The sequence below is a fragment of the Canis aureus genome, chromosome 14 (assembly GCF_053574225.1).
Source record: "Canis aureus isolate CA01 chromosome 14, VMU_Caureus_v.1.0, whole genome shotgun sequence".
Taxonomy (NCBI): Eukaryota; Metazoa; Chordata; class Mammalia; order Carnivora; family Canidae; genus Canis; species Canis aureus.
In genome coordinates this window covers 8299563-8318675 of record NC_135624.1, presented here as the reverse complement: position 1 = coordinate 8318675, position 19113 = coordinate 8299563, and the positions used below count along the sequence as shown (strand labels likewise).

The window sequence follows — 19113 nt, the reverse complement described above, 5'->3', positions numbered from 1 at the left end:
AGGTGAGGGTTAGAAAGATTGAGTAACCTAAGTTAGCAGAGTGAAAACAAATGACCAAAGTCGCTTTAAAAAAAGAAAAACAAAAGAAGATGTTAAACTGAAAATCAGTATATGGTTTACTACTTCTATGAAAGAGACATATGTATTTGATAGGCAAAGATCCTACAGATAGATGTAATAAGTAAACCATATATTCTCATTCTCAGTTTGGGTAGTAGATTCATGGATTTCATTTTATTATTATACTTTGAAGTGTGCACACATTCTTTTTTATGCACCAAACTGATAATGATGAGATATAGTATATTTTTAAAAGCAACTAAAAATTTCATTCTTACAAAATCCACCCAATTGGTCTAGGAGTAGGTGTATATTAGTCTCACACTGGAATCATCTAAGTGATGGCAAATCTTACAGTAAGATATTTGATTACTTGTTTTCTAAAACTGATCTTTTTTAAAAACATTTTTTCAAAGGTTTCATCTATTTATTCATGAGAGACAGAGAGAGAGAGAGAGAGGCAGAGACATAGGCAGAGGGAGAAGCAGGTACCCGGTAGGGAGCCCGATGCAGGACTCGATCCCAGGACCCCGGGACCATTGTGCCAGGATCATAACCTGAGCCAAAGGCAGATGTTCAACCACTAAGCCACCCAGGTGCCCCCTAACACTGATTTTATTAACTATGTTTTACTTTAATACAAACATTAATGATAATTGTGTTTCCTGACCACAAAACAAATCATGGCATAAGAGGCAATTCAGAAATGTATCCTAAAAAATAGGCTAGCTAGGCTAGGGTTCAGAATTGGAATAGGTACAGGAAATTGACAGCCAACCTAGAGCTGATTAAGAACTGATTCTACACATGTTGGCTTGTTGAAAAAATAAACAATATGAAGCAATTGACTTTTCGATGACTTAGATAAGTAGAATATAAAAAAAAAAAAGAACACCCAAATGTGGTGCAAGATTTTAACTTAAATTTAAATGAAGATACCAGAGTAATCAGAATAAGCCTAGAATCAGTGATGTCTCATTCACATCACCCACTTTAAGAAAGGTCTTGGTCAATCATAGGGAATCATGTTTTTGTAAGGTAAACGTGTAGTCCCTGAAAAGCCAAAATAGTCAGAATGTAATATACAGCAAAAGTAAAACTAAAAAAGAATATTTTAGTATTAAAGCAAAATAACAAAGAGAGTGAGAAAATGCAAAAGACAATAAAATACAGCAATAATCACTATCATATAATAAACCAGAAAACACTAAATTTCAATTACATTTACTGAAAGACATCACAAAACTTGAATCATGAGGAATCTATTGTTGATATTATCTCTTATATTCCCTTTTACATTTATCTACATGAATTCAATCCTTAGGAATTCACTCATTAATTTCAATTATTTTTGAAACTGTTATTAATAACTCTTAATGAATTAAATAGTATAAAAGTGGTCACACATAACCCAAATCACTTTGAAACAACTGAGTACAGCATATAATTCTTTATACTAACTGAACTCACCACCACATTATCACTGCCTTTCTTTTCTCTGCCTATAGAGCCTCAAAATGTCACAAACTGGCTCAGAACCCTAAAGCTACATAAAACCTTGAGAAACTGTAAGCCCTTAGAGACCTTCTTTCCCTTCTCTTTCTAGTTAGTTTATCCTCCTTTCTGTTAAGCGTCAAGTAATTGATATTTCCCTTCAATATAAGGAGAATGGTGGTAAAGTTGAAAGGAACAAGGATTTTCCCATAGACCCAATATGCTCCATGGATCCAGGATTATCTATGACCAATGAGTAGATCACAGCCATCTTCGACAAGGTAAACTACAAACTGATCAGTTCAACCTAAGCATTCTAAAACTGATTCCTCAACTGTGGGGTGGGGGTGGGGGTGGGGAAGTGGATTGTTAAGGTATGAAAAACCAGTGCTGTCTAAATATATTATTATGAAGGTCGTTAGTCAAATGCAATTAATTTTTAAAAATACTGTTATTCGAACCTTCTAAGTAGTCAAAGGCTAACTGTAATTCCTGGTGAACTGAATTTTTAGAATCATCAAAGAGATGATACTAGCTCATTAAAGGGAAGCTATATTTTTGACATCTTACTACAATTAAAGTGTTTACATATGCTTTTTATTTTCTATTATTTTATTAGTAAGGATAATATTTCTAGATTTCATTAATAATCATGTAAATATATATATATATAAAGCAGAAATAGAATTGAATTATATCATATCATTAGACAGGCACATGCAATTCTATGAACAGACTCAATTGTAAGAAAAATATACCTGCCATCCCTGTGATGATGTTCAATGTTCTGACTGTATCTGGAGCGAGGTAGAGTAAGAAAATGACTGCAAGCATGGCAGAAACAAGAATATAAATGAGACTCAGGAAAGAAATGAAAAGGTATTATTTAATTTTAAAAAATAAAATTCAAAAAAGAGAAGCAGATAGTTAGCAAAGCAAATGAAAATTGTTATTAGAAAGCTTGCTCTTTCCTCCCAAAGTCCATTATAATATGGCAGTGCTAAAGGTTAAAATATTCTAGGTATTCCAAAATAAACACAACAAAAACATAACAAATCAAGACTTAAACAAACCATATTTCAAAATAAAATCTTATCAATTATCATTCAAACATCTCTAGCACCATCTATGAAATGTTATACAATATCGTTGCTTTCCCTTTTTGAGGAGGAAAGATGAGAAGAAAAATAACAAAATAACAAGAAAGTTTAAGAAGAAAATAATTAAAGAGCAATTTCTAATATACACAGGAGATTTTATAAGGTATTATTTCTTCTCTGATCACAAATAAGTAAAAATAACTAAGAGGGCTTAAGAACTACATCTAGTAAGGAACAAGCTGACTTGAATTATTATTTGGTTATTAATTTTATTTATTAGGTTCATTGGATCCTATCTATTTTTCCATTCATTATATGTTGTACATGTTTATTACATACTGTGGGCTGTGCCACACTTCATGCCTCATGACTACCATAAGCCACCAAAGCAGCACACTGACCTCCTCACCCATTTGTGATGGCTCCTCTTCTTTCCACAGCTCTAATTTAAACTTTTCTGTTTTCTTGAAACCTTTCATGCCAAAACACTTAACTTTGGCAGATGAACATTATATTTCATTTAAAAAAAGGGGGGAAGCCAACTTTGAACTCTCTCAACTGTCATATTTATACCTCTAAATACAGAGTACCTATACTTATATCTTCACTTGTCATTTTCTTTTGCCCCAAAGGAACAAACTCTTCTACCTGTAATCCTAACTTCCCACATGACCTTCCTTCCTTCATTATTGTCTCATGCCTTCCATTCCTGAACCGCCTTAATCCTAAAAATAAACCCTTCACTAACCTCATCTTCCTCTCAAGCCCGTGCATGTCTCTGACTTTCCTTTCGTTGAAAAACATCTTAGCCATGTCTATTAATTTTGCCACCACTTCCTCACTTCTCATTCAAGCTTTAAGCTCACTGTATGTAATGGGACTTTCAATCTCTATCATTCTCTGGAAGCTATCCTGTGAATGTTACCTGTGAAATCCTAAAGAAAAAATCCTTTAACTTCTTGGTCTTCATCATATTATTCTTATCTATGATGGTGTTACACATTGATTTTCAACCTCTGTTTTTTGACACTCTCACCTCTCCTAGTTTTTGAAACATAATTCTCTCAGGCTATTAAAAATAGTATTTATGTAACACTTAACTAGGTGACAAATACTCCATTACAGGTTTATTTACTTTATATCTTTTATTTCTCATAACAACTCTCTGAGGTAGGTTCTAGTATTGCCACAGACAGAAAGACAGGCTGTAAGTGCTTGCCGACAGCCATATAGTAAGTAGCTGGACTGGGTTTCAAACTCATGGCTTCCTTAATTCAAAATTTAGGCTCTTAGCATTTACACAACTGGCCTGGTTTCTCACCTATCTAACTGCTTCTTTACCCATTTCATTCACTGGATTCTCTTTCTCTTTATTCCATAGAGGCAGTGGTTTCCCGAGATGGAATCTTCCAACTTCTTTATATTCCAACACATTCTTTCTGGATTTTATTATTTGCTTTTATAGTATAAACTGTCACTTTGTTTAGCTTTCATTTTTCTTTGGGTTTCACAGCACATTTCTAGCTGCTTCCTGGGTTCTCCACATGGTGGCCTGAAAGTCGTGTAGACACTTCAGAAAAACACATGTTAATTTTGAGGTTTGAGGGAGACATCTGTGTATTTGGATGTCTGGTGTGGCATTATGAAATGAGGGGGCTGGAGTAGTAGTTTTCAAACTTTCTTTTTGATCAGATTTTTATGTAAAACCAATCATTAGGAATCCAATAAAATCAGAATGTCTCTGGCTTAAGAGGGAGTTGGAAGACTAGTTTCTATGCATTTGGTGTCGTCCTTAACTACAATACTAGAGTCCTTCAAGTACCTCTTCAGAACTGATGATTCCATGATTTCTAAAAGACCCTCTAGTTTCAAATATAATTCTTTAACCCTTCTTTGAAACTTAATATAATATTTCAGCTATTCTTCTGCGTGTAATCCCAGTCTTAACTAAAGATTTAAATATTTACTGAATAAGCCAAATTTAAAAAATCTCCTAATTTAACTCCTTCATTTTCCTTATTTTCTACATTTAATTATCAACCTTGCAAGTTCTAATGCCTAAATAACTCAGATTTATCTACTTTTCCTTTTCTCCTGCCACTACCTTCAATTAGGCTAACCTGGTCTACTGAAATAATCTATTGTCTCTCTTCCTTCAACCCTAACCCTTTCCTGATCCAATCCATTCTCCACTCTGTCTACAAGCAAGACAATTACAAATTATGCTTTTGATCATGTAGGTACTTTGCTTAAAATCCTTCCTTGGTTTCACATTCCCAAAACAAGTATATACGCCTTAAAATGGCATAGAAATTAAGTTCTAAACTACTTCAATCTTCAAGTCCTATCACTTCACGTCTCCCATTACACAACTTTTTATGTGGGTACAACAGACCACCTGAGATTCTCTAAGTATATCCTGTACTTTCCTGACTTCAAGATTTTGTTTATGCTTATCGCTCTGCCAAGAATGCCATTATCTTCCCTCTGTCTCCACTTCATTGCCTTTGAAAATTCTACGCAATCTTTAAAGTCCAACTTCCCTTTGAAGCTTTTCCCCAATACTCAGACAGGTAATTTTCTCTCCAATCTATTCCAATAATATCATGCTTAGGCCTGACAGTCTTCTATGTCTTATAATTAATTGGTAAATTGTATAATTTGTTGGTATATATGAGTTGGTATAGTTAGTTGGATCATCTGTTTATTTAGGTCAGGATAATGTTTATTTTAAATCCTTGTCCACAATTGGCTGACATAATAAATACATTTTGGATTGAACTAAAAAGTAAAAACATAACTACATGATTTTCATGATTAGTCTACCCTCCAAGGAAAGCAATGGTTCACGTAATCACAGAAATATTCTAGAAATGTAAACAGAACATTACAAACCTATATAGTATAAGAAAAAAGGAAACAGTATTCAAAAAAGACATTCCTGGCATTACAAAGAGTAGAAGTAATACCTAATAGTTGTGATGTGGGAGTTTATTGCATTAAGAACAAATAGATTTTCTCTGAAAATTACTTGAGCAATGAAAATATGTAAACTTGGAAGGTTATTAAAATTTCCAAATTCATAGAACAGATATCAATTGATGATCATAGAAATCATCAATTTCTAGTATTTTCCTTGAAGAGCCTTATAGTTAATTTTGTCTAAACATTAAGCAAGGATCACCTATATCAAATATCAGTTTGTTTTATTTCCCTTTTTGTGTCAGTTAATTTAACTGGCCCAAGAGGTGCTCACATTAAATGTTATTTCTAAATATGTCTGTGAGGGTATTTCTGGATGATATCAGCATTTGAATCAGTGGACTCAGTAGACTGCTCTCCTCAATTTGGGTAAGTATCATATATTCTAGTGAAAGGCTCAACAGAACAAAAGTAGGAAGGATGAATTTTTCCCCTTTTCCTGACTCATTTTAGATCTGGACTTCTCTTATCTCTCTGGCCCTCAGAGTGGGACTGAATTATACCATCATTTCATGGGTCTCAAGTACTCGCTTCAGCAGCACATGTATTATGGGTCTCCAGCTTGCATAAAGCAGGTATTTTCATCCATAATTATGCATGCCAAATCCTTATCTACCTATTCTACTGGTTCTGTTTTTGGAGAACCCGGAATGCATAGTTTTCTATAGTCCTAATATACCTCGGAACCTAATCTGGTCATGATCCCCCTTGAGATTCTGTTGAAAACTATAAAAATACATCAATGAATATTACATAAAATTAACCACACTGTTTTGGTAGTAAAATCCACCTAAGATAGAGAGATGCATCCAAGGTCTTTTACCACATCCACTTAGTACAACTTAAGAACATATTTTACTTACTTTCTCAATTAAGTCATTTTTACTTTTCTTCCAAAATTAATGGAATTATAAAACTGTCTCAAATATAACTAATGAGTTAAAAATTATGTTAAAAATTGCAATTTATCCAATGTCCTTGAACTTTTTAAAAAATTGAGCAGAGAAGTAATTCATTGTGAAAGAAAAAAACAGAAAGCTTAAAAATTACTAAATTTTAAAAAGTGAAAAAAGAAGTTACAGATTCAAAAATCATAATGACAAATTTCATTTTTCAAATAATTGAACTGAATTACTGATCTAATTTCTAGACACATTTTGATTCTTATAAAGAAATGTAATCTTTAAAAAAAAAGAAATGTAATCTTTAAAGACAAAACAAAATTGTACTTATAACGAATTATCCTTCCATTATATCAGATGAGTGAATGTCCACTTTTAGAAAACACCAAACAAAAAGGACTGCAAAAAGAGGAAATAAAATATCTCACTCTTAAATAACCTATGGTTTTTGAAAGCAAAATTTCCAACAATCTCAACTTAATGCAAAACTTTCTGTTCTGTGTCTGTAATATTGTTAATATTTTGCTAATTTATAGTTCCTAAAATATACTCAGTATGATTTAACTAAGTTAAAATATATTCCTGAAATGTAATAAAATGCATTATTTTTCTAAGGTGAATTATCTTTTTTTTCATTTACTTTCTCTGTATTTTCAAACTTTCAGAGATGTGTTCCACTCATAGCCAATAACTAAAAGGACCAAGAAGACTATAAATAGTTATGGGTAACTTTGACACTTTCTTGTAACTGGTTGACTGATAAAGAGTAGAGACAAGGCCTAAGTGTTTGAGGTATCCTAGAGATCCACATAATATGACATTTTTCTTCTTAGAATATAAATGTGTTAATTGAATGAACAAAAGAAAAAAAGCTTATGAAGTACTGTATCCTAGGCCAATGTTAATTGTATTTTTTTTGTTATTATGCTTAAGGTATACTCTATAGAATTAAGATACCTAATATATTTTGGCCTCCAGGATAGAGTATTATATGATATCTCTGACATGTTACAGAAATACTCTCTAATACTCTATACTTTTTAATAGTAAATTAACTCATGTAAACAAATAAGCTCTTGAAATGGTTTCTAATACTAAAGCCATACATGTTGCCCCAGGAAAATTATGTTCCTAGTAGTAGTTACCAGGGTTTACCAGAGAAACGATGATCCAAAAAGTATGGGGGATGGAGAGAAGATGAACTATGTCTGTTATAATTCGTCATTTTAGCTAATAGCCTGGCATACAAGTTTCTGAATTACTTGTAAAGAACTGATTTTCTTTTCAAAACAGAATAGGATTTTAACTAATGATAATAAAGTGAGATGTGCAAAGATATAAAGATCCAAACAAATTTTGATATATAATTCTTTTTAACATTACCTATAAGAAAAAGATATGAATACTATTATATCCTTCTTATACCACTTAAGTTTAGCCAGGCACTATAAACTAATGTTGAATAGCATCATTTCTCACCCAATGTAGTCAATGTAAAAAGCCATTATCTTCATGTACAACTTTCCAATATGTCCCAAGTCCTTCATCCTTTATACTGGGTCTTTCTGATACATATGTGTGTTCTGCCTCTGTATTTATGCTCTTGTTCTTGCCTGAATAAGCAAGTCCACTTTTCAAGGTCCAACTCATGTTCTATACTCTCTACAAAGCTTTTTTAAAAAAAATACTTGTATTAGCTGATTTCTTTTTTTTCTGCTCAATTAATAAGCACATTAAAAGGTCAATTATTTGTAAGACACAGATCCTTTAAAATGTTAAGAGTACAGCACATTTTTTGAGTATATACCATGCAACTGGAAGTGCTCTGTCATTTAATCTACTCAACAACCCTATAAAGTTGGAACTAATGTTCTAATTTTATAGATAAGAAATATCAAGTGTCAAAACATTAATTTTCCCAAAGAAACACAGTTAGCAAGTAATAAAAAGCCTAAATTCAAATCCAATGCCATTTAGTTCCAAATCTTACAAAAAAAGAGTATATTCGATAAAATACTCTTCTAGTCCAGTGCACCATTTACTGCTGACAAGAAAAGTTAACACACCACTCAAAAGGCCTAAATTTTACTTACTTCAAAGGAAATTCTCTTTTAGGCACTTTAATAAACAGTATATTTGATTGACTGTATGAAATTCACTGTAAGGTTCTACAGTATTCTTATCTTCTACGGAGTGCATAAAAATTACAATATCTTTGAATACATTCTATTATAAAAATCTTTTTGAATATTTAGAATATAAAGAATAAAATAGAAATTAAGATCCCATTGTTTAAAATGTGATAGACTACCTAACAAGGATATTATTGTACTCTTTGATTTTTGTTCCCTCATGTTTGTAAGTAATGATTACAAAGATAACTTGAAAATAATATATTAGAAATAGTTTCATAGTCCTAGTTAAAAGAAATTCTATTTTACTTATTTAAAAAGCTCACAATTAGGAGTAATTATGATCTGGTAATCTATAGCACTCTAAAAAAGTGATGAAACTCTAGGGATTAAATTTTTCCAAAACTTCTAAATTATTGGTTCCAATAATTTTTGTCAAATTAAAAGACTCATAAAGCTATAAACTAATTAAGAAAAAATATAATGACATGTCAGTTATGACTATAATAGCTATATACCAAGGATTTAATAGCAAGCCCTTTATCATTAATGCTATGGTCATTTGTCTTAAAATTAGATAAATTATTATGTGTTTGATATGTTACCTTTCTAAAGGTAACACACCTACAATACCCCTAAGGACACAGATCACTATGAAAAGAAATAAAATACCACATTAACTTTCATTTAACAATTAATAAAAACATTAATTTAGTAACTTCCTATTTCTTAGATCTCAGACACAAAAGTCAATACTTGTTTGACACTATTGAAGATTAGTATAGATGTTCCTTATCTTTTCTTATGGAAAAGTGTACTTAACATAATGAAATTATAAGCCTGAATTGAGGATAACCCTAGATTTAGACAAAAACAATTAAATTCATGAATATTGACAATGATAAATATTGGGAACTTCTCTAATTAGTTGATTTAAGATGCTTTTATCAAAATTGGTTTAGGATGCATACAAAGAGACTTCTGAGTTCCCTTGTTATTTTATCATTATATTCTCTGAATAGTAAATTAAGCTTTCTTTGCCAATCCTTATCTCAAACCTATTTGACAGTGTGGTGGAAATATCATAGCATTTTTCATTTTATATAGAATCAAACCATGAATTCAAGGGTTAATCAATTTGTTTAACTTAAATCAGTAGTAATAAATGTGATTAATGCATTGGAATATATGTTACTTCCAAGAATGTCATATTTAATGGAGCAAATTTGAAGAATTCCTCCAAATACAGCAATCAATAAGCATGATTCTTTAAGATGCTTAAAAGATTTATTACTGAAAGCCATGAGGAAAAACCTCTTCATGAATCAGTTTTTGTGTCTGTTTCTTTTGTGTGTGTGTGTCTGTTTCTAAACAAACCAGACTTGTCTCAATACTTTTATGCATAAAAAGGCACACTGATTTCCCGGATAAATGTGAAAGACTTTAAATCTATTGTCTCATTAATTATATTTATATGTAATGATTGGCTATGATAACACAAAAATAATAAAATGTCTTATTTTCATTAAAATTATCCTTATAACCTCATGTGCAAACTCACTAGCCTAACTTGTTTGATTTAATAAAGGATCAAAACTGCAAGAGCTAAGATAATTTTTTTTTAAACCAAAGAAAAGATTGTTCCTGTTTGTTTTATTTTTTTACATGGTGGTCATAAGAATGAATGTAGGTATTATAAAGGAAATTATTTTTGAAGCTAAGATAACATACATATCCAAGTTTTGGATGAAAATATTTTACAGTAATACCTTCTTCCTGAAGGCAGCAATTGTAATAAGGTCTAATAGTATTTAATCCTATTTACCTGTCTCTATCTGGAGAATAATGGTCATCCATGACACGATGTCTATCCATTCGGCTAATTGTGTTATAATGTCCAGCAGTAGAGCGCGTCCCTCGAAGACCCTGTTCCACATTCCGACTGAAATTAGCAAAATCCATTAAATATCTTAATAGGCCATAAACATATACTACACTAAGAAATGAGGTTTATTAATAAAATGAAAGACAAAAATCATTGTAATGTCAAGTCCAAGTTTTTTTCTTTTAACTAATTGCACCTTGGGCTAATGGGATACATTTTTACTGGAGGTTGACAGTGAAGTTAGGAGATTACTGCTATAACAGAGATAAACATAAACAGAGTATCAATGGGGATAAAGATAAGGGTTATCAAAATTATTAATAGATGATTCCCACATTTCTAGGAGTGATTCTTATATGCAATAATGGAGGAGGAATAAATTTATGTGAAGAAAATGAGTTCAGCATGCTGCTTATAGATAATACTGGTGTATCTTGTTTTAAGAAAATGATTAGGATTTGTTTTTTAAAGTCTAAATTGAAGTCTTTATAAATAATCAATGATGATTTTTTTTAAGTTACCATGTGTGGCCTGGATTTTCAATAGACACACTTCTTTTTCATAAGCCTCTTATATAGTTTCTACTACTATGGGCTTTCTATTAGGTACAGCTGAATTTATTCTAAAACTTTGCCCATGTTTTTCTAGGTGTGGTCAAATATTCTTTCCCTGGTAAAAGTCGAGCACCTTTTTTTTTTTTTTTCTTAAAGTAAGAAACAGCTCAATTTATTTATCAAAGTTAAAATACAGAATCTAGGTCTTTTAAAATTTCAGATTACAAAAGTTATTCTATTGACAGGTCTACCACATTTAAGTAATTATTTTTCAGAAGCCTTTAGTAATTTATAAAAAATTATGTATAAAATTAAATCATAAGGAAAAAGTCTAAATCTAAAACTAAATCAATTATTCATTCAAAATAGGCATTATAAGACTATCATTCTAAGAGTTCAAATTTTCTTAAACCTTGAAAATACATAAAATGTGAATCCTATACACATTTCTTATTAGCAAAAATATTATTTCCATGGATCTAACTCCAGGAAGCCTTTCTGTACTTAACTGGATTGATTAGTTTTCTACTAGGCATAAGACCTGGAGCTGTAGATTTTCCGAGCCACTCTTCCCTCCATCTGTGCTTTCTTTTTTATTCTTTGCATGATTGCTCTTAACTTTAAAACCCCATCAAATGTTTATTTTCTCCCATTTCTTAAATTGTCAATACCTTTATCATTCAAGGGTATAGTTAGTTGGTTCTAACTGTATATACTCAGTATTGATATACTGAAAGCTGGGTCTTCTTTATGATTTTGAACTCTCACATAAAAGAATATACACATCAACCAGAGTTACAAAGTAGCCCATACTTCATATTACTTTCAATATTTAGGTTGTTGAAGAACATATTTATTTTCCCTTATGTAATTTTCTTCCACAAGACTTTATTATCTTTAGAAATTATTCATGATTCTTTGTGATACATAGGCTTTTAATACCTACATATATCCTACAAATAAAATGTGTATAGTATCTTACCTTTGTGGAGGAGGAACACTGGGTGACCATGATCTAGTCCTTCCTATAACATCTACTCGGTGAGGAGACCCTGATGGTGAACAGTGGTTTGATGACATTACTTGTTCTGGCACTGATAATGTTGAGCTTTGAAGATCTCGACCATTGTGCCGATAATCTAAAGGGGCAAAGATTAAGAGTACAGTTATCTACCCATTAAGTACTTTTGTATTTTGTACTTTAGTGAAAAAAATGTTAGTGAAGTTGAAAGCTTCTAAATATATTAAATGTAAAGCCTAATGTATAAAACATAATACCATAATAAAATAATATTTTGTAAACATTTAAATTAAAAATGAATGACAAATATTTAGATAAATACTATGTCCAAGCATTGTGCTAGACTAAAACTTTTATATACAGTTAATTATCTTTACTAAAAGACGCAAGTTTATTCTAAAAACATTTTCATCTCTTTAATGAACTAGAAGAGCTTCAATGACTTCTTAACAATTGTAAATATTCAAAATTATTAACTTCATAAAAATTCCTAAAAGTCTATGGTTATTTCTTTAAGAGATAAACAATATTAGAAAGTATTCTGAATACCATCTGAAGCACCTACATAGACTGCTTTTCTTACAGTGTTTGTCAGGGCTGAGAAAAAAAAACACAGCAGTTTGGAGGAGGGAAACAACCCAATGATTTGACACACTTCAAAAAAGTGTATTAGAAGTACTAAGCTCAAATGACTCTTAGAAAGCAATGGATATTTGACAGATGGAGAGAAAAGTAGAAGGAACTCAAAGCTGGTAGAAAAACAGCTGTCCAATGTGGAGCAACAGTAGGGAAATAAATAGTAAAAGTAAATTTCACCCAAGTTGTATATATCTAAAACATCATGAGGCTTGTAATGGAAAAACCTGAACATTTTTGAGCAGGAAGTAGTATTATCCCCATCACCATTATCTTCACCATGTTCATCGTGGCTGCTATTGACTTTTACTATGTGGCAAGAACTCTGCTAGGTACTATACAGAGTGTTCTGCTACAACACTAATTTCAGAAATAACTCAGAAAAAGTACTGGTTCATATGTGATTTTTCCCAACATGCTCACACTTTGCAGTATTATATGAAGTTGGATTCCTAAGAAATGCAGCAAGAGAAAGATTTGAGTGTACACAAATGAATGGGAAGGAGTCATCTCAAGAGAAAGGAATTAGAATAGCAGAACAGGGCACAGGAAGAAGCTAAGCAAGAATGTGATCTCAGCTTGATCCCACTGGAGGCTCTGGAATGTGAATTGTACCAGACTTGCTCTGACTTGGAGGCAAGGGTCCCGGACCTTTGTCATCCAGTGTTAGCCAGTCACTGACTGAAGATCGCCAGTGGGAAGCAGGAGAGATTGTTTTCTGTGTGTCTCAGGCCGATTCTCCAGATAATGGTGCAGCTGTGTTAGCAGCCAACATTCACTGGAGATGGGTAAACCAGCTGACCAAGGGGGATATGGGTGGGGCATCAAGAGTGTTCACTACATCTACCAAATAATAGTAGCTGGAAGCAAAGTACATTAACACAGCTAGATGCAGAAAGCCAGAGAAATACAGAACTACATATCATGCTCATTCATCCCATGTTCTTTCTTTTGGCTTACTTTGGTCAAAAGAATTCCATCTTATAAGTATTGCATGGGTTCTTCCTGGTGTGGTGAATACTTCCCTTGATGCCATAACTTTGCATATTTATCCACCTTTCCGTCTAGAACATACTCCTTCCATCTAGATACCTTCATTTTACCTTAAAACCCCACTTTTAATATTTTTATTGAATAAAACATAACATGACTTTTCAGAATTGTGCTTAGATATTTATTTTTAGTGTTTTGATTACAAAGCTACACGGGTTTTGAATGGTCTGATCTAATCCAGTTTTCCCAGATACCTATTGTTTTTGTTTTTACTCCATGATTTTGCAGAGCACAATGTTTTTTCAGGAATCTATTAATGATGCGAATAAGCCAACTCTGCAAAGAAGATAATATAATCCCCATTATATATTTGAGGAAACTGAAATTCACATTAAGAAATTTACTAAGAAAAAAAAAAGAAATTTACTAAGAAATTTAAATTAAGTGTCAAATACAGGGTCTGGTATTTAAAGCAAAATCTATCAGATTCCAAACCTCTCATTGCTCTAAGACTACATTCATCTTTCATGATCAAAGTAACAATTTAGGAAGATGAAGCTGACAGCAGTATACAATTCGAACTAAAGATTAGAAAGTTTGTAGCAAGATTAATTGCTCTTATGAAATGTAGAACATATTGTCCAACAGAACTGTCTAAAATGATAAAAATGTTCTCCATCAGTGCTGTCAAATACGGTAGCCACTAGACACACATGACCATTGAGCACTTGAAATCTGGCTAGTGTCAATGAGGAACTGAATTTTTAATGTATTTATTTTTAATTAATTTAAATATAAATAGCCACATATAGTTAGTGGTACAATTTTGGAGTATGACAACTGGAAATGGTAACAGACTACACAGAAAAAATCAATACATTCATTCATTCAACAAGTATTTATGACTATATGTGCATGTTATTCTATGAGCTGCAGTGAGCAAAACAAACAAAATGCTTTGCCCTTGTGTAGCTTAAATGCCAGTTTGAGTGATAGAAACAATAAAAATCCCAGTAAATAATTATATATGTTTGAATAATATATATATATGTTTGAAGGTGATTTAAGTTCTAAGAGGAAAACAGAACAGAATAAAGGGAGATCAAAATGTCAGAATATGGAAGCATTTTGCAATTTTATATAAGGTGGTCAGGCATACATAGAACTCACTAAGAGGCTGACATTCCATAACAACTTGATTAGGAAGTTAGATGCTTTGCCAAGTGCATAGAGAGGAGGGTTGCAAGACAAGTGCAAAGACCCCAAGATAGGAATTACTTTACTGTGTTCATAAACAGCAGGGAAAATAGGGTACTAGGAGTGGAACAATGGAAGAGATCAGAGACACTTGGAGGAAGGAGGAAAATCATGTGGGGCCTTGAGTTGCTTTGCAAAGATTTTTGGAATTTGATCTGAGTGATTTTTAAGCCATTAGCGGATTCTGAGCAGAAACTGAATATGATCTATCTTCTTTAAACAGGATCACTTCAGGTGCCATGATCAGAATAGGCTGAAAGGAAAAAGGCAATAAGTCAGGTAAGAGATGAACCAGGATGACAGCAATGGAAACATGGAAAGTAGTCAGATTCTGTACATCTTCTGAAGGTAGAGGCATCGGGATGATTTTGAATAAGATTTGATGTTGGACATAAGAGGAAGAGAAGGACTAGAACAAATCTAAAAATTTCGATTCAAGTACATAAAGGAATGGAGTTGCATCAAATGACTTAGTTTGGTGGGAAAGATCAGGAGTTTGGTTTTAAATATATTAAGTTGAAGATATCTACTACATTTCCAAGCACAGATGTCAAGTGGGCAGTAAAAAATGAAAATTTAGAATACGAGTAAGTGGTTTTGACTGGGCATGTGGGAATTTTAGCATAAAGATGCCAGTTAAAGGCTTGGGACTTTAAATAGTTGGGATCACTAGAATAGTGAGTGTAGATAGTGAAAAAGTCCACCAATAGAGTCTGGGGACATTCTATTATGAACCACCAACAATTTGTGATCAGATACAAGAGCAAAAAGAGGGAAGAAATAAATGACTTAATATTTGGTTAGCCTACCAGGAAGCTAAAAATATACTACAAAGAGTCGAGAAGTTTAGAAGGTTTACCAGTTTGGAAGAGGAGGAGAAAACAGTATTTTCAGCTGCATAGACAAACAGTTACACACATGTGGAAAAGAATCTTGGGAAAGACATTAGGACTGTTGAGAAAGACTTGAGAAGCATTTATAAAAAGAGTATCACTGAAATCCAAGGTAAGGGAATGTATAGAGAAAAACGAGATATGACTACGGGAGTTTGAGGGAGACTACTGAGAAAAGGAGGAAGAGTACCGAAAAGAAGAAAATTCAAATAATTCAGTTCCATGAAAACTAAAAAAAAAACAGAGAATTTTAAGAAAATATTCATTATTGATAATATAAAGAGCTACTCAGAAGTGATAAAAATGAGTGTTGGGGTTAGGCAATTAGAAAATCAGAATATTATATGCAACATTTAAGAGCTAATTATTAAAACATCACTCTACCTTCCCAATGGAAAATATTATTATTTACACGTATTTTTATATTGTTTCAGGTCAGAGTAGAAAATAATACTAGCATTCTAAGTGGCTATAAACTGATATTTTATTTATATATTCCATTTATTTGCACTGTGGGGTGAGTCAACTGGTTCAAAGAATAGTTGGTTTACAACCATTCTCATTTCCCTACTCAGTATACCACTATGGCACAAAATCCATGCCAACAATTACTTCCCTAAGAACCCTAAATTTCAATATCAATCAGAGTCTCTATTTACTTCGAAGAATAATATTAGCAATGCAAATATAAAAAATTACCTCTGTCTTGAATTAGAATAAACTAAGTAAGCACATGGGAAGTATTACCTCTGGTATAGTTAATTTTCAAGACATCTGCCTTGCAAACTTGGAAAAATTAAATAAAGCAGCTGAGACTGTTCATTATTGAGAAAAGGTTGATAGTTCAGGTTAAAAGGGTTTCGAATGGTTGTAACAGATACTTTGAATTTGACAGATATATAATATGCAGTTGGAAATGAATCTCTGTATATGGGAAACAAAGTATTAACACTTTTGCTGGTGTCTAGACTTAACACTAGTTGTTTAAAATGCCAGTTAACATGGGCGGGGGGTGGGTGGGTAAGATGGTACTGTGTATATGAATATATGCAATTCACATTCAAAATGCCTTCGAAACAATTTCATAGAGAATATAGGATTATTTGTTTCATCTGACAAATTACCTGATAAACTACGGATTAAAGCATTTAGTCCCTATTGAAACTATTGTTAATGATGGTGCTTAAAAACAAAAAGGACATTAAAAAAAAACATAAGAAAAATATTTTTAACAGAATTAGCATGTTTAAGCCTTAGTTATCATAACACTTCTGTAAATATAATTGGTATACCTTTACTAAAGTTATAGGCCAATGAAAAGATGACATTTCAAAAGCCACAATATCATAATATTTTCATGTTTATAAAAAGAATACAAAACAGAATATGGTGATGCTTCAACTTTCTAATAGTGACAGATTTTGAGGATTTTAAATCATCCTCATTTTTTTTTAAGTTATCAGGTAACTTTCCAAACAAAAAGCAGGTAATATTTTATTTATTTTATTTTATCTTATTTTATTTTATTTTATTATTTATATCTTATTTTATTTTTTACTTCATACACATTTAAAAATTTTTTTTAGTTTTATGTCTTTTTATTTAAATTCAATTTGCCAACATACAGTATAACACCCAGTGCTCATCTCATCAAGTGCCCCCCTAGTGCCTGTCAGCAATACTTTAAGCTACAATACCATAATTGAAGTTTAAATGAAGCTCTGCCTGATATGTAATCAACATGAAAACAATGAAAAAAAATTCAGAAAGTACATTAAAATATTTGACATATTTGGGTATGCTGGTGATGTCAAAAAGATTTTATTTTTTTTCACACTGTTATGTAGTATAAAGAAGTTTTATACAATAATACTTCAAATTTATGATGAAATCATTATTATTTAGTACTTTAAAAATAGAAAGTTTGTAAGTATTCACTTATCTGACACCTTTCAGTAAGGATGTTCAGTTTAACAACTGATACAAGAGTCCCAGTAACTGTAATTATTCAATAGGTAAAATTGCCATTAGGTTGTTTTGGGAGGAGGTGGATAAAGAGGCAAGTTATTTCTTTCTCATTTTATTTATTATTTAATCTGTTTGTTGGTGAATAATGATGAATAATACTTCCTTCTTATTACTATAAAATTCTGAAATTCTTACCTGATACTATCCCAATTCCATCATCACAGTCATAGTCAGAGATTTCACTATCACTTATTCTTTTTGACCCTATGAAGCAAACAATAGCTATAATTAAAATTGTTGATTATTAAGAAAAAAAAAACTCACCAACCTGAAAAACAAATGAAAGAATTTTGAATGAAATATTTGAGAATGAAAAATATGGAGAGAAGGAAACTGATTAGGAGCTCACACTTATTTTTACATATATTTCATAATGTAAAGATTTTATTCTTAAAATAAATTGTTCTTAAGATGTATAAAATAAATTTCCTAAATGCCCTAAAGCTTGAAATAATATTAAATAATATATGTACATGATTCGATGTTGATTGACAAATTCTACTGAACAAAAAGCTAAGTCAGTTTTAGTTGCTTTTAGACAAAGGCATTTAAGTCTATATAAATTTCAAAGCAAAATACGTTATTTCAAGAGCATTCTTTTTTTTTAAGAATTTATTTCATTATTCATGATAGACATAGAGAGACAGAGGCAGAGACACAGGCATAGGGAGAAGCAGGCCCCATGCCGGGAGCCTGACACGGAACTCGATGTCGGGACTTCAGGATCATGCCCCGGGCCAAAGGCAGGCGCTGAACTGCTGAGCCACCCAGGGATCTCCATATTTCAAGATCATTCAATGCGCCTTTTTCTAATATGAATAACTAATTAATGTACCCAATTCTTCATTTTTCACACTCATGGAGAAAAAAGCATAATTTAAGACATCCTAAACAATCTTCCTTTAGTATTAATTTAGCTGTTCGCCCATTGCTTTGAAAAGAAATGAGCAATGAATCATCCACAAACTTATTAATACATCTAAATTGTGAATTGTGTTATATTTTCTAGGAAATAGCCTAAAACAGAGCAGTAATGATTAACATAATTCAAGACCTCTATTACAAAATTTTAAAATGTTAATTGTGCTATGGCAAAAATAGCACTGATTGATGGTTTAAACAGGTCGTCTTCACATTTAATTATGAAATATATCACATATATAAACATGTTACAAC

At 31.8% G+C, this 19113-nt stretch overlaps 1 protein-coding gene and 1 long non-coding RNA gene across 50 annotated transcripts in view; one reads left to right on the top strand and one right to left on the bottom strand.

The window, feature by feature from the left end:
* The window catches only part of RIMS2 (regulating synaptic membrane exocytosis 2), a 580692-nt gene that overhangs the window by 219176 nt on the left and 342403 nt on the right, over positions 1-19113 (bottom strand). For 26 of the 49 annotated variants that reach the window (XM_077846877.1, XM_077846879.1, XM_077846887.1 and 23 more), the window contains 3 exons: positions 18073-18141; positions 12092-12248; positions 10496-10612 (listed from right to left, as the gene is read on the bottom strand). In XM_077846877.1, the coding sequence (XP_077703003.1) occupies positions 10496-10612; positions 12092-12248; positions 18073-18141 (343 nt within the window). Of the gene's footprint in view, positions 1-1530; positions 1845-2312; positions 2379-10495; positions 10613-12091; positions 12249-18072; positions 18142-19113 lie in introns of those variants that run through there. The other 23 variants (XM_077846871.1, XM_077846876.1, XM_077846875.1 and 20 more) reach the window with 2 other exon arrangements.
* LOC144283144 (uncharacterized) overlaps positions 6080-19113 on the top strand; it is a 93607-nt gene continuing 80573 nt past the window's right edge. Inside the window, exons 1-2 of the long non-coding RNA XR_013351501.1 lie at positions 6080-6211; positions 15240-15295. This is a non-coding gene — a long non-coding RNA (uncharacterized LOC144283144). The remainder of the gene's footprint in view (positions 6212-15239; positions 15296-19113) is intronic.